The 27344-nt window shown below is 33.8% G+C and overlaps 1 protein-coding gene across 1 annotated transcript in view; it reads left to right on the top strand.

Moving 5' to 3' along the window:
• Window positions 1–27344, top strand: part of LOC148939596 (uncharacterized) — a 172336-nt gene that overhangs the window by 100031 nt on the left and 44961 nt on the right. Inside the window, exons 8-10 of the mRNA XM_089106921.1 lie at window positions 8004–8464; window positions 17989–18117; window positions 20571–20722. Of these exons, the coding sequence (XP_088963047.1) occupies window positions 8004–8464; window positions 17989–18117; window positions 20571–20722 (742 nt within the window). The remainder of the gene's footprint in view (window positions 1–8003; window positions 8465–17988; window positions 18118–20570; window positions 20723–27344) is intronic.

The raw sequence follows: 27344 nt of genomic DNA, 5'->3' as shown, positions 1-27344 counted from the left end.
AACTCAAATACTCGTTTAACGCAGATTTCTCATCAATTAAGTCTTTCATTCTTGATGCACTTTCATTCTTGAGAGCTGGGGCATTGAGGCAGTGAGGCATTTAGGCAGCGAGGTCTCTCATTCTTGAGTCATTATGAAAAATATTCTTGAGCCAACTGAAGCTGCTCTTATGTGTGACTTGTCGTCTTCAAAGCATTGGGGGTAAAGAATTAAACTTTAGTTTGGAAAGCACGGGGTCAAGGGGCGGGGGTAGCCATGCGCATATAATGATTATATTTCTGTTAGTTTTTAGTTTGAATTTTAGGGAATAATATTAATAAAGATAGTATCAAACAAGGCTCATAAAGACGATTACAAGTTTGCACGATTACAAGATTGCAAATTTGCACGTTACTGAAAAAATACAAATGAATGTGCATTGTCAGTTTAATATACATATACTGATATTTAGTAATCAAAATGTTAAAATTATTTGATTTATTAAAGTTATAAAAGTAAAAAAATTTATATTTTTTTCATTAAAGTGCAAATTTTATACTGGCCTTGTGAAGGCATAGGGGTTTTGCGCCCAACTTATGTTAATTTCTGCTCGTGTTGAGTTTGACTCGGTTATTTATTGTAATTCCTGTTCGTTTTGGGTTTAATTTATTTATCGATGCTAATTTGTGGTAGTTTCGAGCTTGGTAGATTATTTGTTTTTATTTTTGCTCATTTTTATTTAATGGAGCTCTTTACTTTTCTTTGAAAAACTTATTTTGGGAAAAAGTTTTTTTAATTAATTTCTGTTTCGTTTTATATTGACATAGTCTTTTCAGAAAAAAAATAACACTTTAAATATTTTCGTTTTTTAAGACTTTATAGTTTGGCCTACTATTTGTATAATGTAGAAAAATTTTCAGCAATTTTTAACAACATACACCATTTTAAAAATCTGGACACAAATAGTACTGTTTAACTTAGTTTCATACCTCCTCTAGTTGACCTGAAATGGAAAACTTGATACCATTCGCCAAAAAATCTGTTTACTTTCTTTGATAGCTTTGATATACTTAAGCTATTTTGATTCGGTTAAATTTTAAGAACAGAAGTAGCCTCGAAAGTTTGAACATAATACCCTCAGTCGTTCTTGGGATACTGCTGAGATGCCTAATTGGGAATTAGCATTATCAGAGTGCATTTTGATTTAATCTTAGGGCAACATTTATTTTTTAAACATAATGGGCAAATGGGAGGGTGGGAGTGGAAGGGGGATTAGTTGCCCTCCAACCACTTTCGACTATTTAAAAGGGCATCAACCCTTTCTATTTTCAATCGAATGAGCCCCTTTCGAAGTTTCCACGACAACTCCATCGATACTAAGTGCCCTGGTCTAAACAACAACAACAACAAAAAATATTACTAATCACTTTTGATTATTAAAAAGGGCACTAGCCTTTGAATTTCCAATCGAATGAGCTTTTTTTGAAGTTTCTACGACAACACCTTCTATAAAAACATTATATGCCCCCTGGGCATAACTTAAAATCATTGCCCTGAGGGTTGTGGGGGAGTATCCTCCTCAAAAACATATTTTCTATATAGAAATCAACTACGCTGAACAAAATGGCTATCTAAAAATTTTGATTGGATGTGTTTGGGGGAGTGATGGGTGTGAAGGGGGGGGCTAGTTGCCCTCCAATCACTTTTGACGATTAAAAAGAACACTAGCCCTTTGAATTTCCAATCGAATTAGCCTGTTTTGAAGTTTCTACGACAACGCCTTCTATAAAAACCTTATATGCCCCCAGGATATATAATCACTTCAAATCACTTTTGACTATTAAAAAGGGCACTAGCCCTTTGAATTTCCAATCGAATGAGACCTTTTTAAAGTTTCTACGACAAAGATTTCAATAAAAACCTTATATAACCCCAGGGCATAACACATAACCCTTGCCCTGAAGACTATGGGGGGAGTGTCCTGCTCAAAGCTATAATTTCCTGAACTTTGAACTGCATGGAACATAACGGCTATCTCAAAATCTTTACTGGATGTGTTTGGGGAAATGGTGGGCATGGAAGGGGTGTTAGTTGCTTTCCAATCACTTTCGACTATTAAAAAGGGCACTATCCATTTCAATTTCCAATTGAATGAGCCCTTTTAAAAGTTTCTACGACAACGCGTTATATAAAAACCTTATAGGGCTGTGGGTGGGGGGGGGTTGTCATTCTCAAAGACCTAATTTCAACTACATGAACAAAATGACTATGTCAAAATTTTTATTGGATATCTTTGGGGGAATGATGGGTGAAGGGGGATGGCTAGTTGCCTCAATCACTTTCGACTATTAAAAGGGCACTAGCCCTTTGAATTTCCAATCGAATGAGCTTTTTTTGAAGTTTCTGACAACGCCTTCTTCACGACTGCTTATACCCCCAGGTCATAACTTAAAACCCTTGCCTTGAGGGCTGTGAGGGAGTGTCCTCCTCAAAAACATATTTTCTATCTGGAAATCAACTACGCTGAACAAAATCGCTATCTCAAAATTTTGATTGTATGTGTTTCGAGGAATGATGGGCGTGGGAGGGGGGCTAGTTGCCCTCCAATCACTTTTGACTATTAAAAGAGGCACTAGCCACTCTAATTTCCAATCGAATGAGCCTTTTTCGAAGTTTCTTCGACAACGCCTTCTATAAAAACCATATATGCCCCCAGGGCATAACTTAAAACCCTTGCCCTGAGGGTTGTGGGGGAGTGTTCTCCTCAAAAAAATATTTTCTATCTGGAAATCAACTACGCTGAACAAAATGGCTATCTCAAAATTTGGATTGGAGGTGTTGGGGGGAATGATGGGCGTGGGGGGGGCTAGTTGCCCTCCAATCACTTTCGATTATCAAAAAGGGTAACAGCCCTTTCAATTCCCAATCACATGAGCACCTCTACGACTTTTTTAGCAACGTTTTCAATAAGAACTGTAGTTGCCCCCTAGACTTTCCTTAACTACCATTCTTAGAAGGCTTTGGGGGGAGGGATTGTTGCATTGACAGGTCTATTTTCTAAAAATGTCGACTATGTGAAACACAATATCTAGATAAAAATTTTGATTGGATGTTATATGGAAAATGGTTGGCGTGAGAGGGGGGTTAGTTGCCCTCAAATCACTTTCGACTATTAAAAAGGGTACTAGTCCTTCCTTTGAATTTCAAATCGAATGAACCCTTTTTCAAGTTTCTACGACAAAGTTTTCAATAAAAACCTTATATGCCCCCAGGGCATAGCTTATAATCCTTTCCCTGAGGGTTGTGGGGGAAAATCCTCCTCCAAAATATATTTTCAATCTGGAAATCAACTACGATGAACAAAATCGCTATTTCAAAACTTATATTGTATGTGTTTCGAGAAATGATGGGCGTGGGAGGGGGGCTAGTTGCCCTCCAATCACTTTTGACTATTAAAAAGGCAATAGCCCTCTGTATTTCCAATCGAATGAGCCTCTTTTGAAGTTTCTACGACAACGCCTTCTATAAAAATCTTATATGCCCCCAGGGTATAACTTAAAACCCTTGCCCTGAGGGTTTTAGGGGAGTGTTCTCCTCAAAAACATATTTCCTATCTGGAAATCAACTACGCTGAACAAAATGGCTATTTCAAAATTTTTATTGGATGTATTTGGGGGAATGATGGGAGTGGGGGGGGGGGGCTAGTTGCCCTTCAATCACTTTTGAATATTAAAAAGGGCTCTAGCCACTCCAATTTCCAATCGAATGAGCCCTTTTCGAAGTTTCTACGACAACTCCTTCGATACGAAGTGCCCGGATATGGAGAACCAAAAAACAACACATTGTGCCCACATCGTTCTTTACTTAGGCAGCGCTAACGCGCTGCCTATGATAAAGAAAATTTATTAACTTTAAAGTTTCCCTACAAATGTTGTAAGCCTGAAAATATTTGCCTTATTTCCAAAAAATGGGGACAATACTCCCAAAACAGGGAGCGACCTTGACGAAAATTATACCGTCAAAATTTAGTATATCAGAGCATCAAACAGTTCGTGGTAACGAACTGTAAGTAAGGAGCGACCCGGCTCAATGGTAACCGAAACTCTAGAAAACGGGTTTTGATACCAATAGATATATCAAAAGAATCAGATTTCAATTTTGATTTCAAATATATAATTTTCATCAAGTTTTGTGCTACCCATCAAAAGTTACACGCCTGAGAAAATTTGACTGATTTAAAAAAAGGGGAAAGACACCCTAAGAGTTATAGAACCTTAATGAAAATTATACCATCATATTCAGCGTATTGGAGAACCCTACTGTAAAGGTTTCAAGCTCCTATCTACAAAAATGTGGAATTTTCCATTTTTTGCCAGAAGAAAGATCACGGATGCGTGTTTATTTGTTTGTTTGTTTGTTTGTTTGTTTTTTTTTCCCCCAGGGGTGATCGTATTGACCCAGTGGTCCTAGAATATTGTGGGAGGGCTCATTGGAATGCAAATTATAAGTTCTAGTTCCCTTTCTAAGTGACCAAAAAAATGGAGCGTAACTAGGCCCCCTCCCACGCTTATATTTTTCTCAAAGTCACCAGATAAAAATTTTGGGATGACCATTTTGTTCAACATGGTCAAAAATATGATAAATATGTCTTTTAGGATGACTTAATCCCTCGAAGTTCCCAGGGGGAGGGCTAAAAGTTATGAACTTTACCCAATGTTAACATATAGTATTGGTTATTGGGAAGTATACAGAAGTTTTCAGGAGGTTTTTTTTCTGGTAGGTGGGAGGGAAGGGTGGGTCGGTGGCTATGTTGAAGGATCTGTTCATGAAGGAAGTTTTCATGGGGCAAGGGAAATTGCCATGAAGGGGCGCCGGACTTGCCAGCAGTATTTATTGGTTATTGGGAAGTATACAACCATTTTCAGGAAGGATTTTTTCTGGCGGGGGGGGGGGGGAAGAGGGGGTTACTCGGGAGAAAATTTCCGGGGAGGATGTTTCTTTGGGGGAAAGGACATTTCTATGAAGGGGGCGCCGGATTTCAAGCATTATTTAAGAAACGATTCAGAAATTAAATAAAAAAAACAAGTTTTTTCAACTGAAATGTAAGAAGGAATATTAGAACTTAAAACGAACAGAAATTATAACGTATGTGAGGGGTTCTCCCCAAGTCAATACCTCGCTCTTTACGCTACAGTTTTTTTTAGTGCTTTCAAAAGAGCTATCTATTCTAATTAAACGGCCTTTGTGATTCAGGGGTTTGTGAATCAAAATTTGTTTTAACTTTTAACGTAAAGAGCGTGGTATTGACTAAGGGGAGAACCCCTTCATATAAGTAATAACATATACGTAATAAAAAAAACAAGCGATACGGCTCAATAGTAATCGAAAATTTTAAAAACAAAATTTTGATGTCAATAAATGTATCAAAAGAATGTGTTTATAATGCTGATTCTAAATATATAAATTTTATTAAGTTTAGTATTACTCATCAAAGGCTACGAGCCTGAGAAAATTTACTCGATTTTTTAAAGAGGGGAAACATCCCCTACTAGTGAAAGAATTTTAATGAAAATCACACCGTTAGATTCAGCGTATCAGAAAACCATATTACATAGGTTTCAAGCTCATATCTGCAAAAATCTGCAACTTTGTATTTTTTGCCAGAAGAAAAATATACGAATATATAAGTGAGTTGCGTAAGTTAATTTGTAAGGACATCCATTTAGCAAAAGAAAAGTAAAATTTTTATGCAAATAAAAGCTGCATTAACTAAAAAACGATCAGAAATTAAATAAAAAAAAACAAGTTTTTTAAACTGAAAGTAAGGAGCGACATTAAAACTTAAAACGAACAGAAATTATTCCGTATATGAAAGGGGCTGTCCCCTCCTCAACGCCTCGCTCTTTACGCTAAAGTTTGACTCTGTCTCACAACTTTATTTTTTAAAACAATAAAAAACTTTAGCGTAAAGAGCGAGGCGTTGAGGAGGGGACAGCCCCTTTCATATACGGAATAATTTCTGTTCGTTTTAAGTTTTAATGTCGCTCCTTACTTTCAGTTTAAAAAACTTGTTTTTTTTATTTAATCAATTTCAGAGGTTTCAAGCCTTTTTCTATAAAATCTTGCATTTATTTTTCCAAAAGGAATGGCAGATGCAGGTTTATTTGTGTAGTTTTTCATCCTCAGGGAGGATTGTAACGAGCCAATAGTTCTAGAATGTAGAGAGAAGACTCATTTACACGTATATTGAATGTTCTACAACCCAACAACTTTCTATAAGCGTTATACTACAACAAAATAGCGTTTTCTGGTATTTTTTTCTAAATAGCATTAATTTTGGCCCAAAAACTATTACTTTACTAGGGAGTGAAAAAAAGGGATACCCAATAGATTTCGGATTATCGAAAAAGTATGAATCGCGGCTTACAATTCCAGAACTCAGAATAATATGCAGTGGCACATTTGTCCCTAAACATGCGTGCAGTCCATACAAAATTAATGGCAGTCATCAACAATTATTTAAAGATACGTTTAACTGAGCTGATTCATTTAAGAGCTCATAAAGTAATGTACAGAGGGGCACCCATCAGCTAATATGTAGGTGGGCCAATTTTTTTTTTATGGAGAGGGGGGGGGGGTTAAAGTTGCAAGGCATATTTATGGCCAAATTTCTAAGTATTAATGAGTCTTTAGACTAAATAAAATATTTGGGCGGGGTTGTAGGTAAAATTTAATCTTTTATTTCTTCATTCCAAGGAAAAAATATGCGAATTTACTTATTTTATTGTAGACAGGGCCTATCCAGGATTATTTTTGCTAGGGTTGTTTTAAACAAGGATTTTTCGGGGGGTGGGGGGGTGTCACACACAAAAAACCTCAAAAAATGCATACAAATTTGTTTATATCCATTTTTAAACATTTTGGGGGCGTTCAAACCCCCTCATCCCCTCCCCCTGGATACGGCTTTAATTGCAGGGTACTATATTTTTCATCAATCTATATTAAAACACCTGATATTTTTCAAATAATTCAGTGTCCTTAAATGTACAGTTTTAAATGTTCTAGGGAGAAAAAATCAGTTAAGATTATGCAATTATTTTACAATGGTAAACCTAAGCCCAGAGATCCGTGGTATGATTTCTTTTCGTCCATTTTTTCATGCAAAGGCTATACATTGTAGAATGATAAGCAGGAAAAATTTTGCATCCTTTGATATCCTTATTCGCAATAATTGATTCTTCGATTTGATGGTACACTAATACCCTTAAGGATAAAAAAAGTAAGAATTTCGTTTTTCAATTTCCAACAGTTATATATATACATATATATATATATATATATATATATATATATATATATATATATATATATATATATATATATATATATATATATATATATATATATATATATATATATATATATATATATATATATATATATATATATATATATATATATATATATATATATATATATATATATATATATATATATATATATATTATATATATATATATATATATATATATATATATATATATATATATATATATATATATTTTTTTTTTTTTTTTTTTTTTTTTTTTTTTTTTTTTTTTTTTTTTTTTTTTTTTTTTTTTTTTTTTTTTTTTTTTTTTATATATACTACTACTACTACTACTACTACTACTACTACTACTACTACTACTACTACTACTACTACTACTACTACTACTACTATATATATATATATATATATATATATATATATATATATATATATATATATATATATATATATATATATATATATATATATATATATATATATATATTTATATTAATATATAAATATATATTGGGACTTTTAAAGCTGGGACTTCTTTTCAGGTTAAAGCCAATACATTTCCATTCCTATCCTCAGCTATCTCCTATTTAATTAAGTTTCCTTTTTTGCAAAACCTGGCACGATCCTTTCATTTATATCTCTTTTATCGGATTCCTTTCCCGAGTCTTTTTATAATCGGTTTTCTTAACTGCAGGTAATCAGGTTTCCTTGATTGGACATAAGCGAGAAAAACGCGGTGTCATGAAAAGCCGTGGCAAGATTAACCGATCTTATTTCACATCCCCCGTCAGTATTCTAAAAGAAAATGGCGAAGAAGATGGAAACCCAAGTAGGTTATTCGAATATGAAGCTGAAGTTATGGGTATTGGAATGAATGACGACCGTGTCGGTGAATTTAGATATAAGAAGAAGAGGCCTGGAGGTTTTGGAAAACCGAGTAAAGATGAACCAACTACAGATACGCTACCCGATGAATATTTTTATGAGTATTTTGACTCAGCTGAGAACGATACAGTATTGCCTGATATTAACGCAACTGCCAATGACAGTGTTTCAACTATGCCTCCTACCACTCGTCCTGCAGTAACTTTCAGCCAGGGAACATCAACCAAAAGCCCAAGGTTCAACAACACTGACAAGTGCCGGCTTTGGAGAGTTAGTATTTTTTAACTTACCTTATAAAATTTATGTTGGGGCTCGCCAGGTGTAGTCCTAACATGTGTGATTCCTTCCAACTCTGTCTTTCTTGAAACCCAGTTGGTCGGAAATATCGAAAAAATCATGGTTGCAGCAACCTACTCAAGATCTAAGCACAGCCAATAGTAATTGCACGTTTAGAAAAAAAATAGTAAGAAAGAAAATTCATTTGAAGCTGATTCAGGAACTACTATTTTAATTAATCCTAATAGCAAAAGTCCATTGCAAAAACAAATTTAGGAGAATTTCAAGAATGAGCCTGAAACCCCTCGAAAATGGCATGATATAAAACTGAGAAGGGCATCATTGGACCCTCCCCCTCAACAGAATTAGGCTTAAATACACTTGAAGTAGTAGAGCCTCCTGATACATATGAAGATCTTTCTTACTCCATCCCCTCTACTCGTGACATATTTTTTGCATATTGCAGTTGTAACTTACCTAATTTCCTCACCACTATGCCGTTCTTATAATATATATATATATATATATATATATATATATATATATATATATATATATATATATATATATATATATATATATATATATATATATATATATATATATATATATATATATATATATATATATATATATATATATATATATATATATATATATATATATATATATATATATATGTTATAAGGAGGTAATTACTTGGCAAAAAAAAAAAAAAAAAAAAAAAAAAAAACTGTCGTCCTAATCCAGCAATTGAGACAAATGTGCCCTTGAACGAGGCTTTTACCTTACCCATCTATCCAACTACCTAGGACCAAACAGTATACCCAAACCGTCAGCCAAATAGAACTGTCCAAATCAATGCAAAGTCGTCATCACTAAATGTAAGTCGTTGTAAATTTACAAGCAAAAGCAACTTCAATCTAGCAAAATATTTCCAAGTAGAACCTTCCATTTAGGGCTCATCAGAAGAAATACCACCGGCCTTAACGGGTTTCGAGGCTTTACTTTCTTTACCCGGCACGGTGGAGCCTCTACCATAAGATTTATATGGTAACCCTATGTCAGGTAAAACCTGTGAAATATATGCATACTAGTCAATCTATTAAAAATTACATACAAAAAGTGTTTCGATGTTTCCTTAATGAAATCCCAGAGGTCACTGACAGAGACCATTCTGGAACAAATGAAGACATTTCCAGATGTATCTTTTATTGGTATCTGGAACCAATTACCAATTTAAAGATCCTCAAGCTTGTTTGAAAACCACTAAAAACTCAAACTTCCAAAAAAGGAAAGCGCAAGAGAAATTATATTAAAATATCATTCAGTATTTCTTTATAATTTTTGTATATTTACTTAAAAGTTCATGATACATAAAACTAAATTTTTTGAATTGCCGACTAATTTTTTTTGGCAGAAAAACCTCTTAAGATCAGTTTTTCACTCAGCTTTTTATATCTATTTTAAAAATATGTGTAATTACTGCATATTTTTGCATACCTAGATAATTGGGAATAATAAGCCGAATAAGTAATATTTGAATGTATATTACTTTCAAGGAATGGAAAATTTCAATATATATATATATATGTATATATATATATATATATATATATATATATATATATATATATATATATATATATATATATATATATATATATATATATATATATATATATATATATATATATATATATATATATTTGGAGGAAGTATTTGGAAAGGGTAAAGTCAAAGATAATCCCTTATTTTTATCCAATGTGTGAAGATGGGGAGGATGATCCAAATTATTTTTATTATATATGGAATTGAATGGACTGAAGGACAAAATTTTTCTAGGGTGGTATATAAGGGTGGTGTATGAATTTTATATTAAGTGATAGAAGTTTTATGGGGATTAAGAAGTTGGGAAAGTTTGTGTGCACAGAAGTGGCATACAGAGACCATTTTCTATAATCGATTTATAAATTGATTTCGACTTAAGGGGGTGTTTTTTTATGTTTATTGTGTTGTATTGTATTGTGTTGTATTTATTGTGTTGTATTTTGTTTGTATTAACCATGACCCGTAAAATTTTTTATTGTAACTAAATATCATATCATCTCACATCATATGAAGAGCAACTAAGATTGGTTATATTCAATGCTCGGATTTACGTTCCAAATCTTTGGTTTTTTTCTTAGAGCTTTTGTCCTTAGTGCTTTCTTTTTGCTTTCTTAATGCTTTCTTAATGCATAGTGATTTCTTTGGTTTTGTTCTCTGATCAAACCTAAGAAAAATAAGACTAAAACAAACAAAACTAAGACTTGGATTTACGTTTCAAGTCTTTAGTTTTGTTCTTTGTGCATTTCCACTTAGTGCCTTCTTTGTGCTTTCTTAATCTTTAGTGCTTTCTTAATGTTTAGTGCTTTCTTTAGTTTTGTTCTTATATTAAACCTAGAAAACTTGCATAGTAGAAACAAAACATTTCTATGTTATAAGAAGCTCGAGACTCAATCGGTCATACATGATGAAAAAAAAAACGGAATTCTCTAGATCTTACGAGTGTGAATGTAAAATAATTTTTAAACATACATTTGAATAGCATTAGCTATTTAAGTTTTGTTTATTTGAAATGTAATTTATAGCATTTTGTTTAAATTACTACATTTACATATCTTATTTTGGCTTATCCCTGCTGGCCATGTATAAATGGGAATAGCCTATACAGATTATCCTTCTTGGACTGGCTTGTTTTGTACATTTTTCTTTGTAAAAAGGGCTATGTTCTTTCATTCCCAGTAGTAGAGCCTTGCGGATGAGGGGAGGATGTTTGATGTTGGTGGTTTTTTTTTTGATGGTTTTTGGATTAACAAATCTTTCCATTAGTTTTTGCAAGAAGGAAAAATGATATTTTTCTCCTTTAAAGGTTCGCTAATAATAGAAGTCACCTCAAGTACTGCTATTATTATATATCCAAAGCATTTCAGCTACTTATATGTTTATATTCTTTTTCTTTTATTTTACTTAAATTCAATAATTACACTCAGTGAAAATGAAAAATCATTATAACAGTACATATGGATTTTGGAGGAGACGGTAAGACACTCCAGTCTGGTTATTCTAACATAAACTCCCCCCCCCCCAAGGAGGGTTGAGTGACAAATTTTCTTTGAAAAACTGTTGTTTTTTTTCTCTTGTTTTTTTGTTTTCCTTTATGCTATGCATCTGATTACAATTTAATTTGAAGTTTTCTGACTTTCTGTCGTTTTCCATTTGCAAGCCTAAACTGCCTGAACATAAAAACACACGATTTTAAAAAAGAAAAACTAACGCTACCTAAAATGTGAAAAATTACTTTGACGCTATTTTCGCAGGGGCGGTAAGAGAAAAATGGAGTTTACTGGTAACAAAATGACAACAAGATAACACTAAAATCTAAAGAATAGCAACAAATATAACACATAAAATTAACACAAAACAGCATAATATCATAGGCAGCACAATAGCGTTGCTCTTAGTAAACAGCGATGCGGGCACAATATTGTTTTTTTAGCAAGGTACTTCATATAGATGGAGCTGTCGTAGGAACTTCGGAGGGAGCTCACTCTATTCAAAATAGAAAGCTCTAATGCTCGTTTTAAGAGTCAAAAGTGATTGGAGGGCAGCCAGCCAATCAATTCCCCGAACACATCCAATCAGAATTTTGATATAGCCATTTTGTTCATAGTCGAAAGGTCCCGTAACAATGTCTCCGGGATATTAACCCTTCTCTCACAGCCCTTGGGGGAAGGGCTGTAAGTTATAAAACTTGCCCATTGTTTACATGTAGTATTTGTTATATATAGTATAATACTTGTTGGGGTACTCCAAGCAAGCAAAAGCTTAAGAAGGATTAAGTGTTTCGTTGAATTGCATGTTTTTTAATAAGCCCCGTATATAAGTATATATATTACTGATGAAGAGGGGTATGTTTAACCTTTAGTATCCAAAAAGACGAAGGGCATTCAGGTGAACCTTTCAGAGAGTGTTGAGGGGAGTGTTAAAGTAAATCGAAACACGTTGTGTGCAAACGGATCTTCAAGAGGGCGTAACTCAGAAGCAACTGAGGGTATTAATTTGAAACTTTCAGGAAATGATGATGGGAGTCATCAATTGACCAGAAAGGCAATATTTGTGCGCGCCTACTACTACTACTGTTACTATTATAACTACTATTATTGCTATCACTACTACCACTACTACTATTACAACTACTGCTTCTGTACCGAGTACTAAGGCTGGGGATATTGAGGTGAAAAGTTGAAGAAATGTTGATGAGAAAGCTGAACGTAATCAAAACGTACTATGTGCATACCGATTGTCAAAAGAACTTATAAGCAATAACTTTGGAACGGCTTACCGTATCAAGCTGAAATCTTCAGGGCACTATAAGGGGGACGTTACACTGACCAAAAAGAAACATGCACATACTACTACTGCTATTAATACTACCGCTACTACTGTAACTACTACTACTAATACAATGCTATTACTGCTACTAATACTACTACTACTACCACTACTACTATGATACTAGAATTATTAAGGCTAAGGGTATGAAAGTAAAGATTTGAGAGAATATTGAAAATGAAATACATTTTAAATGTTTTCACTTTTTTAACTTTAATAAACTCAACTTTATTAAGAGTTTAAGGAATAAATACCAGTATTTGTACATTAAACTGTCAATTTATATTCATTTGTTTTTTCTTTCAGTAGCATTGGCTATGGCGGAGTTTAATTTAAATTTTTCAATATTGTTAGGAATAGAAACATTCAGCTCGAAATAAATTGTTTTCAGTAAATTACGAATTATGTTCTGGTCTTCAGAAAGCATGGGGAAGTTAGTGCTAATGATCTTAGTTTCTGCTCATTTTGACTTTGACTCGGTTATTTATCGCAATTTCTGTTTGTTTTGAGTTTAATTATTTATTGATAGTGGTTTGTGGTAGATTTAAGACTGAAAAATTGTTTGACTATATTTTTACTGACTTTTGGTTTAATGTAGCTCTTTACTTTTCTTGAGGAACATAATAGTAAAAATTTTAATAATAATAATGCAGTGATTTTACCACAAATAACAAAAAATAGTGCCCACGAAAATATGAACTGGCTATTCAGCGAAAATGTGGAAATTCTTTTAAATTTAAGCTACACATTAGCTAACTATTTTTTGCATCATGTGTGCTTAGATTCTTTCTTAATTCCATTTTTTAATTTATCTCTTATATTGTTGTCTTTTTCACGCTAAAATTTTTGAATCAAAATAGTAATAAATAGTAATAATAATGCTGTGATTTTACCACAAATAGCAAAATATAGTGTCCACGAGAACAAGAACTGGCTATTTAGCGATTACATCCATTATCAAGGATATTATAACTTAAAACTTGAAGCTGACTTTTAAACTGAACCCAACAATATTTAAATTCAACTGAGTTAAAATATTGGCCTTAAAAGAATCAACTCATTTTGTTCCAACAAAGAACAATAAAACCAGTAATCATCAGCCATAATTTAGAAAATAAATCAACCCCAACCCCTCCCCTTAAAAACTTAGAGATGGACGGAAAATAATAATACCCAAATTTAAACACATTAGGAAAGGCCCTCAAGCTATAAATCATATCTATAATATCACGACTTCAAAGTTTCTGTAATCTATTCTCGTTTTCCCCAACCCTATCCCTCCCCCCAAAATGTCCATGCAACAAGCTAAACTCCTTGGTGTCAAAATACACAAGTGGGATATAAATGTTAGGTTATGCAAAAATAATTAAGAACTGAATAAATGCACCGCCGATGTTTGTGTTCTCTTCTCATGCATTTCCTTTTCAAATTATTGAAAACTTTCGACCATTTCAAGACAAGGGTATTCGATTTACCGTTACTGCCCCTCCCCCTCCTCGCAGTAGAATTGAAATTTGACGGCATTGATTGGAAAATACTTTTTTTTACAATGTTTTTACATCATTCTGTTGCTATTTACTGCTTTTGAACATGTTTCCTGCTCAGATTGTTTGTTTTTTTGTGGTAAGTGAATTTTGAACTCAGCCTTACTCAGCCCCACCCCTCGTCAAAACTGGAACAGTGGGTGAGGTTTTCCCTTGGCTTTTTACAAGAAATTTCTCGCTTTACTGAGTTATTTTGATATCTCCTCGAAACTTGTCCTTTGCCTGTATATTTGACAAGTGTCATTAGACCTTATCCCGCTATTATTACCTCTGAAGACGTAGGTTTTTTTGATTGTTTTACTGGGTGATTACTATACTATTGGCAGAATGGGTGATACTATTGTAGTTTCTGGGCTGTGACGTTGTGATCTAAGAGGCTGTCCCAATGAAACAGCTACATTGGCCTTGAATAGCCAAAAAAATTTAATTGCCCAAGGATGCACTTCCTCTGTGCTTATTTATCCTTTGTCAGGTCACTAATGGATTGCGCATGTCCACTCTGGCACCCGCAGCTTTCATAGCAACAATTTTGAGCTGGTTCAGAAGCAGTCTCTCATGAGCATTTACATACTCCTTCTTTCTTAAAGCTGCACACTTTACCACCCTAAAAGAAAGGAGAGTTAGTTTTTGCTTGCGATTAATAGATTAAATGTGATTAATTTATTTCAAAACGACCTAGGTAAACATAATTAATAGGTAACTGCCCATGGGAAGACATAAATGCACTGGCACTGGGCAGTTACCACAAACTATTTCAAAATACTTAAAAAATAACTTAAATCTGCAATTCCAAACACCCGCACTGAGGAAATGCTTCCTAATTTTCACAACCCCACTTGATTCGGTCTCCCCCACTTAGCCTCCTCAGCTGTCTCAACTGGCACACCGATTCATTTTTTTGTTCGAGAGGTTCCGAAAGAAGTTCATACATTTATTATTTAGTACCTTACTAATTCTTGATATGGGTCCGAAACCAGGTTGGACTCCTTGGTCTTTTTTCAGTTAAAGAATTGTCGCAATGATTATTGCCACTTGTTGTATTGATAATTTCTTTCCTTTTTGCTGCTCAGTGACGCAGTTTTAGCCAGAATTTTTTTTCAAGTTTTGAGATGTTTTTTAGTTTAGTATTTGACACGAGTCTTATTTGTAGTTATCAATTGTTTCCTGTTGCTTTTGTTGCTATCAGATCCTTAGCCAATATTATGGTTATGATTCGGTTGTTATTTTAACGCTGTTTGACTTGAAATACTAATTCAGCTTTCCATTTTTTCTTTTTTTTCACTTCGGATAACCCTTCATCAATAAGTATTTTCTATCCATCTGTTCATCTGCCCCCTCTGTCATTTTTTTTTGCTATTAATTGTGTAATGTCTATAAATTTAAGTGGCGTAATTTTGACAAAATCCTGGGGGGGGGCAAAGTTGGGGCCCATTTCCCACATCAAGTGAAAATGACAGCTAAATGTGAAAGATTAGCTAAATAGCTATATAAATGAAAGATATACTAGAAAAAAACTGACCCATTTCTGTGGATCCTTGAATTATGCAGGCTTATCTTAGTTTTTACAAGATTTTTGAAGAAACTAAATTTCAGCTCGAGGAGGGAGGTTAATCTGGGTTTTGAGGGAGAGTGAAACGAGATTTAGGAGGCACAACTGCAAAGATATTAACCATCCACAACTACAAGTGAGGTAACGGAGAATTTAAGGTAGAAAAAAAAAATCTATTTTAAGGTAGAAAAAGACTTATTTTTCAACCATTTTTTACTATTTACTTTTGATATTTACTTTTAGCATTTGATTTTACTATTTGTCAACTTTTAATCCATTTTCATGTGCTCCAACAACTTACATCAGGTAATTCATTCTAAATTTTGTATAGACAGTTCTCAGATTAGGGTCTTTCAAGATTAATTTTATTGAGTAAGCAGTCTTCGTTTGAAGTCTAATAGTTTACTTTATGTGTTTTTTCTATAGAAGATGAAAGTAAAGTTCCATAAAGTAAATGTTCTAAGGAAAACATATTAACCAAATCAATCATTTTTCATCAGACACGCTTATTCTAGCCGTTATTGATGTATGACGAAGGAATCTTGTTGCACAAACACAATATAGATAGACATGAAAGAAGAAGCATGTTTTATGTATTAATAAATTATAAAGCTGATGAAGCTATATTCGGAACTTTGTTCAAAATACGAAAATATGGTCTTACCATCAAATATAAAAAATTTGATTATAATGTAAAGATTTTGAAGTGATGTGAGACACAACAACTCTGGTATAAATATAAAAACTTCAATTAAGTAATCAAGTGTCAATTTTGGAACAAAACATGAAAATATGGTCTTACCAACAAAAATGAAAAATGTGATCATAATGTAAAGATTTTGAAGTGATGTAGGACACGACAACTCTTGTATAAATATAAATACCTTAATTATGTCATCAAGGATCAATATTAAATTAATACAAAAATACCATATAAATATAAAGATGTAGAAACTATGTAAAAAAAAATATTGAAAAATAAATTTCACAGAATTATCTAAAACGAATTTAAATAAAGCATGAAAAATATTATCAAAACATAGACGTGTCAGAAAGTATCAGAATATTAGGTTCAAGATATTAAATATTTTATCCAATCAGCAAATGTTAGATTTTGTGAATTGCAAAGAACATCATTTATAGGTCAACTAAAATAAATACTGAAATTAAAAAGTACGTTCTAAATAGGACAATCTCTTAAAATCATCAAATATATATTTTTAAAAGCCCTTAAAATGCAAAGATTGAGGAAGCTATGCCTTAAATTGTGACCAAATTATGAGAAATTTGGTCAATTCTTTGGGAGTTAATTTTCTTGAATGCAAAAGAAAAAAAAATCTTGAAACCTTGAAGGATTATAAGGAAATTGTGCTAAAAATATGAGTTTCTTTTTTTGAAGTATTCTCTGTTTTTTTTTGTTTTTTTTTTTAAATCTGTCTGTTAATATTGTAGAAAGTTGGATATGTAAGATCTCATTAATCTGACAGCCCAACAGGTAAAAAAAAAAAAAAAAAAAGATAAAACCTGACACGAATGCTTTCCCTTGCATCCTTAGATATTTTTTTAGTATAAACTTAATCAAGAGATCCCCTTCCCTCATAAGCCCAAAGAGAGCTGAGATCGAACCTTGGGACCCGTGCTCCTAAGCAGACGTCAAGCTATTGTCTTAACACAGAATAATGGGCTAGTTGTAAGAATTATCATCGTTACCAAGGAGTAGTTAAACTCAGATCCTCTTATTTGAGAAAATGCTTGATGCGGTAGCCTAATAATGTGACTCGTATTGTAATTTTCTTATTTTATATTCTCTAATTTGAATACCAAACACAATTTTAAATTTATATTTGTGTGAGTCTCTAAAAAATAAATTTTGTTAACGGTTTTAATTTTGAATTTTTGTTTTCTTTAGGGCAAATTTACTTCTGACTTATTTGGACTACCATTTATTTTATTTGTATTATGTTTTATAAATGCCAAATGAATTTTAGGTAGTCAACGTAGCTGATTACATTCGTTGGGTCACCGAGATTCTTATTGTGGCTGGTGCTGTTCTCTATCTCCTTGGTGCAGCTAATGAAGGATGGTATTTAGGAAGGAAAATGTTTATTGAAAACTTGGTAAGTTTGTTCAAGTTAATAGATGGGTGACTGATGTACAATGATGTACAAACTGGGAGGCAGAAACTGCTAAAATCAAACATCGAAAAGTGTCATCTTTCGTCTTTTTGAGATCAGGTGTGGGGTGATGACGTCAACGAGAAAAAAAAAGCTTTACCAATTAATGTAAGAACTTTGTTTTTCTCTAACCTTTATGGGAACATACGTTTGTCACAGCCTTTGATGGGTGACTGATGTACAATGATGTACAAACTGGGAGGCAGAAACTGCTAAAATCAAACATCGAAAAGTGTCATCTTTCGTCTTTTTGAGATCAGGTGTAAGGTGATAACGTCAACGAGAGAAAAAAAGCTTTACCAATTAATGTTGAGAACTTTGTTTTTCACTAACCTTTATGGGAACATACGTTTGTCACAGCCTTTGTCCTCCCTTTGGATCTATCACTTGATCTCTTTGTAACTATGTTTGTAACAAGTTTATTAACTGTAACCAACAAAGAGCTAAATATTATGTTTTTGAACACCAAATTATGCTTCTCGAACTGAAAATTTTTATTGATTCTTTATACCAGCTTAAGCTAAATAGTAATGATTTCTTTAAATAGGGATTTGGTGAGTGTATTCACTCAATGCATGAAATGCAAATTGAATTAAAACTGATTTAACAAGATTTAATGAATTAAGAAGATCTTTTGGTTGGCCGCTGAAAAAGGAAGAATTCGCATTAAAAAAAATGTTCTTGATTTGTTTTTTAACTGAATGAACTGCCTTATTTTGTGTTGTTTTTCTTCAGTCGTGATTGAACTCACTTTAAGTTGTGATTCTAGAAATGTTTTAATTGTAATTTTAATGATCGCGCTTTTTATTATAAGTCTTACCTTATATTTTCGTATTTTATTTGCTGATGACGATCCTCAGATATAGAGCCGAAATATTCATTTAAGAATAGAAAAAAATGTCACCGTCTTAGATTAATTCCTGATTGTTTTACCTCATTTTTTTTTGTCTTGTTATTGTTATTGTTATTGTTATTGTTATGTCTTGTTATTAGGAGCCGACTCAGAAAGCTAAGTCAATACTCAGGCTACAAAGGCCCAAAGATGGAAACTTGGAGAAATAGTTTTCAAATCTTTTTGATGCATCTAAAAATGACACGTAGAAAAAACTTTAGTAAATAATGTTATTATTATAATTTTTATTAGGATTTTTCTGAAAAACGAACAGAAAAAAAAATCAAGTTCTTTCAGAGCAATATCAAAACTTGTAACTAAAAGAAACTATTACGTATATGGGGGGAGACCCTCCTCAATACCTAACTCTTTACGATTAAAATTGGTATCACCGGAATCCATATTTTGAAAATAATGTCGTCTTTGATTAGTCGTCTCTGACAAGTTGTTCAAAGAACCAATGTGGCTTTGATTACGTTGTCTGTGAAACAGTTTTAAAATGTACAGGGAGTATTGAGCTGTTTAAATTTTTGAAAAGTTGACAAATTTTAGGCTTTTAGGCTATGAAACATCATAGACTCTACAAACCAATTTTTTGGCTATTTTGATTTTCCACCTCTCTAGTGTAAGTATAACATTCCTAAAGCTAAATAACTAATGTTTATCACCATGTCACCAAGGATATGCCAAGTACATTAGGTTCGATATTCACATTTCGCTTACCTTCGGTATAAAGCATGTGTTTTATTCTAATCTTTTTAAATTAAAAAAACTCCCTGAAGATAAGGACTAATTTAAAGATTAGAGTGGACTTAGATTAGATTAGAAGGAAATTAGACTCGATTAGTTATATTGGAAATCAGAAAAAAGCAAATTAGATTAGAGTAGACTCGATTTAGTTATAGTGATTTATTTACTGACTCGCTTCCACTATTGAAACCATTAGAGCAAAAAGTTAGTTTAGATAGATTTAATATAAAAACTGTTTATTTAAAATTTTGTTAAATTATTTTAGCAGTTCATCTATTTTTAGGGCTAAGATGGAGGGGGTTGGGGAGTAGAAAATGTATAAAACCAATAGTCTCAAAGATTATTTTAATTCTAAAGTTTGTTAGTCATGCTGTAAATTTTATATTTGCCTTTGTGCGTTCCGTTTCTTGATATGCAGTTGGTGGAATGATACCCTTGGAATTTATATTCTTGCAATCCGCAGTGAAAGCAACATTGAAGAAATAGTATTGTGTTTAAAATGTGGAAATTATTTAGTAATTAGTATGTCTTTTGAGATTCCTACATGCAAGATTCTTGGAGAGCCCAGTTAAACCCACCTGAGTAAACATTTTTGGGTATGTATCTCAGAAGTGTGATAATGTAAGATATAACCTTTTGGCTAGACAATGGATATTTGTCTTGTGATTCATATTCAAAGAGCTACAAGATCTCTGAACTGTGTAACTTTTTTTATCCAAAAATCTGGTAATCATATTTAATTTTACATTTGTAGATGACAGCACCTTCGCGCGTTCTATTCTTGATATCCTGCTGTATGGTACTATTCATGGTGGTTTTAAGGCTTATGTGTAAACCATGTGCTGAAGACACTGTGGCTGTTCTTGTTATGCTGTCTACAGGACCTTACTTTTTATTTTTTTGCAGGTGAGAAAAAGCTGCTATAAGAGTCTTATTCGGGTTGCCAATACCGAAAGTCTATCAATAATCAAAGATCTCCTTATAAGGTCTAAAAAATTCTTAAGATATAAATTAATAATAGTGTATATAACTTATGATGCATATTTTTGAGGGCAGAGTTTAATGCACTTATCAAGCTATAAAGCAACAATAATATATGTAACAAATGTAGTTTTGAGGGCACTGTTCAAGACGTTTATTTCCCCCAACATTCCAGGTTCAGGATTGAAATCCCGAGATTTAATAAAATCTATATTAAATAAACGTTTTATTTATTAAATATGTTATTTATTAAATATGTATACAAATGTTCAAAAAAGGAAAGAACCTTAAACATTTTGACCCTGTCTTCTATTTTCAGCAGCTATCAAGAGAAAAAGAAGATGAAAATGTCAGATATAACAAAAACAAAAATAACCGAGAAAACACTCAACAGCAAAAGAGCAAAAAAAGTATAATGTCAAATATATTAGAGAAGAGACCATATGTTATCTATGTTTTAAAAAATGGTATCTTACCTTGTCCTTCTATTTGCCACTCTATTGACATCTAAGAATGGCATTTTCTTTGCAAAGAAAATTAAAAACCCTTCGCTTTACTATGAGAACGGATTTCGTTAACCATCAGTGACGAAAATCAATTCCAATCGATTGTAATAAGTAGTATTAAACGCTGTGACGGTTTACATGTCCCTCAGTACTATATCTTTTAAAATACCCCCAAAATACTACCATTTTAACATCCAACAGTACTAGAACAATTTAAGTAGTAAACCAATTTAAAAATTATTGACAAAAAATTTATGTCAATTACAGATTACGAAATAAAAACAAACGAAAAAGGATTAGACATAATTAGACATTCTTGGATAATTATTAACCTGCCCTACGGATAACGACTTGTGCTTGCTGAAGGACTGATTGTGGAATAGTTACGGCACATCAGCATGGCTGACTACAGTTATGTTTATGCGCCGGTATTGAACTTTATAGAAACGGCGTTGCGATATCAAGATAGCGTAACGAAAGATGCAGCCGTGATTACAGCCGTGAAATTTTTTATGAGGGAGATTCTTCGAGAAAACCATGAAAAACTGAACGAGATAGCAGACAGTTTTGGTGAGCAGTATGTGAAAGAAAGGCATAGTCAAGCTTCGAGAGAAACGCTAGCCAGTGATATGTATGATACTGTGAAACTATTGAGCTCTGTAACTGAGTTTAAGACACGGTTCACCATTTGGAAATTATCCGAAGTACCTAAAATTCCACAAGACATTTTTACAACCTTGTGTGTGAAAGTTAACGAATGCACGGATAAGATTGACAGCGTTATTGAACAGTGCAAATCTGTGCTTCCATCTCAGGCTGTTTGGCCCCCCCCTCCCACAGCCTGCAAAAGCTTTATATCGCGTTTTCATCACCAATGTACCCATCACAGAAACTGAATCCTGTTCTAAGCAGAAGCCGTTTATTGAAAGACATGATAGTGATGGAGGCATGGATCATATACAACAGACCAAGTCCGGTCTGGTTGCTTACATGAAAAGCCTCAAGTCGGCAGCTTCACTCGCGAACTCCCTGAAGTCCTTCCCTGACATAAGTGCTTCTTTTCGTGAGGAAAATTTCTTCGCCATCACTAAGTTCGTGCCTCTTGCCACAACAGAAGATGATGTTGTCTCTGTTAACCCCAAGCTAGTCAGTGCCAAGTGGTTTGGACAATCTGAGACAGTCAAACTTACCTTCAGTGACGCCTACTCCCGAAATGCAGCAATCAAATGTGGGTTATTCATTGGTTATACTCACATCAAAGTCTTGCCATTCAGACAAATTCCCAAGCGGTGTTTCAAGTGTCAGTCATTTGATCATCTTGCTAAAGACTGCACCAGTACCATGCGTTGTTCCAGATGTGCTGGTTCCCATGAGAACAGTAGAGAGAGCTCCTGCCGTTCTCAAACAGTGAAATGCGCTTTGTGCCCGGATCCTAATAATGGTCACCCTAGCTTTAGTTTGCAGTGCCCAGCAGTCCGACGACCAATACAGAAATTTTATCCTCAAACCCGAAAATGAACGAACTATCTATATTTTGCCGCAATGTTTACGGCCATAATGCTGCCAAACTGGACTATGTCAAGAACATGTGCATAGCACATAACATTGTTTGCGTCCAAGAACACTTGTTAACTACCGATAACTTTGGGCTTATTCAGTCAATTCCTGATAAATCTGTGCATATTCATGAGGCTAAGCGCTCCAGTGCAAGGGGCCGCCCTAGTGGCGGACTTGCGATATTCGTTGACGACAGTATCGACTGTCGTAAACTTGAGTCGTGCGATTTCTACCTAGCAGTCGAGTTCCCTGGCCCCAGTGCTTTCACGCTGGTCAATGTCTACCTACCAACTAACATGAACACGGATCTCAGTGAAAAACGGTATGCCGAGGCTTGCGGTCGACTCGGAAGACTGCTCCGCAAACTGGGGAATTCGCGGATTTTAGTCTGCGGTGACTTCCAGTGTGACCCTCTCTTGAAAGGAAAGTTACAAGACGTTCTTATGAAATGTATTCCGAGTGAATGTACTATTTACACTAAAGATCAAAACTTTACGTTCATTCACAACTCAGGAAGCACAAGCAATATTGATCACGTCTTTTCAAACTTCACTATCCCCTCGCCTATACAGGTGGATTCAGAGCATATAGCAAGTGACCATCTCGGTCTCAAGTTCCGTGTTCCTTTTAGTCGCGCAGTGAAATCAAGAAATCGAGGTTACATAGAAAGACGCGAGTGGAAAAAGATTAATATTGATCTGTATCAGTCGACGTGTGACGAAATTTCGGGCAAAATAAAAGTTCCATTTCAGCTTCTGGTCAATGGGTGTGATGACAAAATCGCACTCAACACATATTGTGCTGAAATCACCCACGCGCTAAAAGCTGCTGAGTCTGCATCTGTACCTAGTGCAGTTATTAAGAAAGGTACTAGGAAAAGGGGATGGAGCGACCATCCTTACGTGAATCATGCTAGAAGGAGGTCTAAGATGTGATACTCAGTGTGGCGCGAATCCGGCAAGCCTAGGTCAGGTACTGTTTTCCATCTCTTTCGTAAGACAAAAAGAGAATACAAAGCATGTGTGGATGAGCTTAAAGTGGAGGAAGCAGAAACTGCTTCGAAAGAGTCTATCCGCGACCCGCAAAATATGAGGAAAAAGTTTTCAAGTAGTAGAGTGCAGCCAAAGCATTGTGCCACAGTACCTGAAGAACAGTGGTTAGAACATTATTCGAAGGTTTTAGGGTAAAAAAATATTCCTTTGGAAAAAGAATATGATGAATCGTATAAATTACGTCTTGATTCGCTTCTGAAACAGAGAAATTATTTTGTGGTTTCTAAAAATAATGTTTCAAGGGCTGTTAGCCAGTTAAAGGGTAACAAGGCTCCCGGTCTTGATGGTGTTAGTGGTAATCATCTACGCAATGGTTCCCCGCTTTTGCTTCAGCATATGCAACTACTCTTTCAGATGTGTATAGATAGTGCGACCGTTCCTAACTCGTTCTGTACCGGGGTTGTTACAAATATCCTCAAGAAAGGAAAAAACGCGAATGAGTATGGAGGCTATAGGCCTATTACTGTCTCAAGTACGCTGAGCAAAGTGTTGGAAAGATTGGTTCTTAGCGAAATTGTATCGAAATGTATTATAGACCACAGACAGTTTGGATTTCGAAAATATCTCAGCCGTGCTTTTGCCCATAGACTTCTAAAGCGTATTCTTGCTAAGGCTGAACTACTCGGGTTGTCCGTGTATGTATGTAGTGTCGATATTTCTGCTGCATTTGACTCAGTCATCCAGTCCGCCGTCTTCCAGACCCTGCTAGATGCTGGCGTGAACACCCATATAGTAGCTATGTTATCCTATTGGTACTCTAATAGCTATTTAAGAGTGAAACTCGGACTTGAAAGACTTAGTGCACCAGTTAAACTAAATAGAGGGCTTCGACAAGGCTCAGTTCTAAGTCTGATATTATTTAACACTTTGACTTCTAAGGTTACAAAACAAATCTCTGGTGGGCTTAGCCTTGATCTTTGTGATCTGAGTCTAATAAGCTATGCCGATGATTTACTTTATTGCAGGTTTTCTCTGAGTTTATTGCAGGATAATTTAGATAAGCTTGTATCTGGCTATAGAGCTATTGGTCTGCAAGTTAATGGTAAGAAAACTGAATTTCTGGTGTTCAACTCAACGAAACGGGATGCACCAGAACCAACTGTTTCAGTAGATAGCGCTACTATTGCACCGTCTTCGTCGCTTAAATACTTCGTCGCTTAAATACTGTACGGTCGAGATAAGAAAGCAACTAGAATTCTTTGCCTTGACACCCTTATGTCAAATCTACGAATTAGCTATGCCAAACTGCCCCCCCCCTGAAGTATTCATACAATCGGCAAATTCTGGCGAGGCTATATAGAGCGGTGGCACTCCCACATATTCTTTACCTGTCTCCTGTATGGGAATGGTTTACGGAAACAGAGCGACTAAAGGCTAGATCTGCGTTCTGCAAATATTTAAAATTTCTGTTACGAGTACCACTGTTCGAGAGAAATACATTTCTCTTGGACAAGTATCTTATTCCAGAGCCTCGTGAAGTTGTGGTAACGCAGGAAACCAATGCTAGAAAAGGTGCACTGGAGCACTATTACGATTTCCTTCCGTTGCACGTCATGTACGAGCTGTGAATGTATATAGTGTATATAATTTAATCGTTTATTTTTGAAGTAATGTTTTTTTGTTTTTCCCATACTCCGCCATGTTTTTGTTTTATTGGTGGGCTAAAATAAACTATCTATCTATCTATTATACTGATGCTTTATATTTAAAATAACACACTATATTCCTGCCTATTTAATTAACGCATACATACGTGAAAACGTAGGACAAGTAGAAAAACGAGGAATTCCACAGTCGGTTAAGAAAAAAAGAAAAATACAAATATTTTTGTCGCAATTTCCACTTATCTGTTCTCAGTACTAGAAAAACAATAAAAAAAAATAGATAATAGCTAACGAAACAAAATACAAAGAAAAATTCTACAGAAAAAATTCTCACGGCTTTACATTTTTCTTACTGTCATGTCTAGCCAGCCTAGTTGCTCACGATGTCTTTACAGAATTGCAATTTTCCCTCACGGAATTTTCAATGGAGCTTTTTAACAAAAGTAAATAATGAAAAATTTGGCATTAATTTTTATTTTAAAACTTTCGTATTCAGTCAGTATATTTTAATAATGCAAAGGTCACTTTCAAACACAAGACCGTACTATCTTTGCGCTTTCTATGGCAACGCGGTTACTCCTGAAAACCAATGATCTACCCCAACTTTTCTTACTTTTGTCATTTTTAAGTATAAAATCACAAATAAACGCTTTTTAAGCATGTAAAAACAAGAAAAAATCAGCTGCTTAAAACAACAATACACAGTAAGTTGTTGTACATCTACCAAGTTGAGGACTACCAGCCCAAGTAGAAGCTGGTCAATTGAAAATTAAATTTAATAAGCCTAAGTAAACTAATATTCAAATAATTTGAATTTTTCTTCTTCTTAATATTTTTCAACTATTACGATTTTTCGTAAGGTCCGTCCTTGGTTATTTTTTTTATTATGCGTTTTTATTATTCGACTACACAAGAATTTGTAAAAATTATGCAGCTACAAAATAATAAAGGAGTAGGAGCAAAAACGACAAAAAAATACAAATAAATTAGACAAAAAACGTTCTTAGTTAATTTTTTTTATATTATTCTTTGCATACATAAGAATTTGTAAAAATTATGCAGCTACAAAATAATAAAGGAGTAGGAGCAAAAACGACAAAAAAATACAAATAAATTAGACAAAAACGTTCTTAGTTAATTTTTTTTATATTATTCTTTGCATACATAAGAATTTGTAAAAATTATGCAGCTACAAAATAATAAAGGAGTAGGAGCAAAAACGACAAAAAAATACAAATAAATTAGACAAAAAACGTTCTTAGTTAATTTTTTTTATATTATTCTTTGCATACATAAGAATTTGTAAAAATTATGCAGCTACAAAATAATAAAGGAGTAGGAGCAAAAACGACAAAAAAATACAAATAAATTAGACAAAAAACGTTCTTAGTTAATTTTTGTTATATTATTCTTTGCATACATAAGAATTTGTAAAAATTATGCAGTTACAAAATAAAAAATCAAGGAGCAAAAATAACAAAAAATAAAAATAAATTCGCCAAATGATATACTATCGAATTTTTTTTTTAATAAAGTAGTTTAACGTGTGTTATGTAACACTCACCTAGAATTAGATTATGGAAATGATTTGAGTGTCCTAGATAACAGCTTTAGCAAAATGAAAGAATTTCGGACGTTTGGAGGGCTAAGGGTGTAGGAACACGTTGGAAAACCAATGTTTAGGAGACTACGTATTTTAGAATAGGAATAAATGATGGTTAAGAGATGATATTGGGTAACAAGAAGATTGATCAAGCTGGTAGCTTCAGCTACCTTGGGAATATTATTAGCAAAGATGGTACATGTATTGAAGATATAAAATAAATTA

Source organism: Artemia sp. Qi Xiang Cuo, chromosome 21, assembly GCF_049724085.1.
Source record: "Artemia sp. Qi Xiang Cuo chromosome 21, ASM4972408v1, whole genome shotgun sequence".
In the NCBI taxonomy this organism is placed as follows: Eukaryota; Metazoa; Arthropoda; class Branchiopoda; order Anostraca; family Artemiidae; genus Artemia; species Artemia sp. Qi Xiang Cuo.
This window is presented reverse-complemented; position numbering and strand designations above follow the sequence as displayed.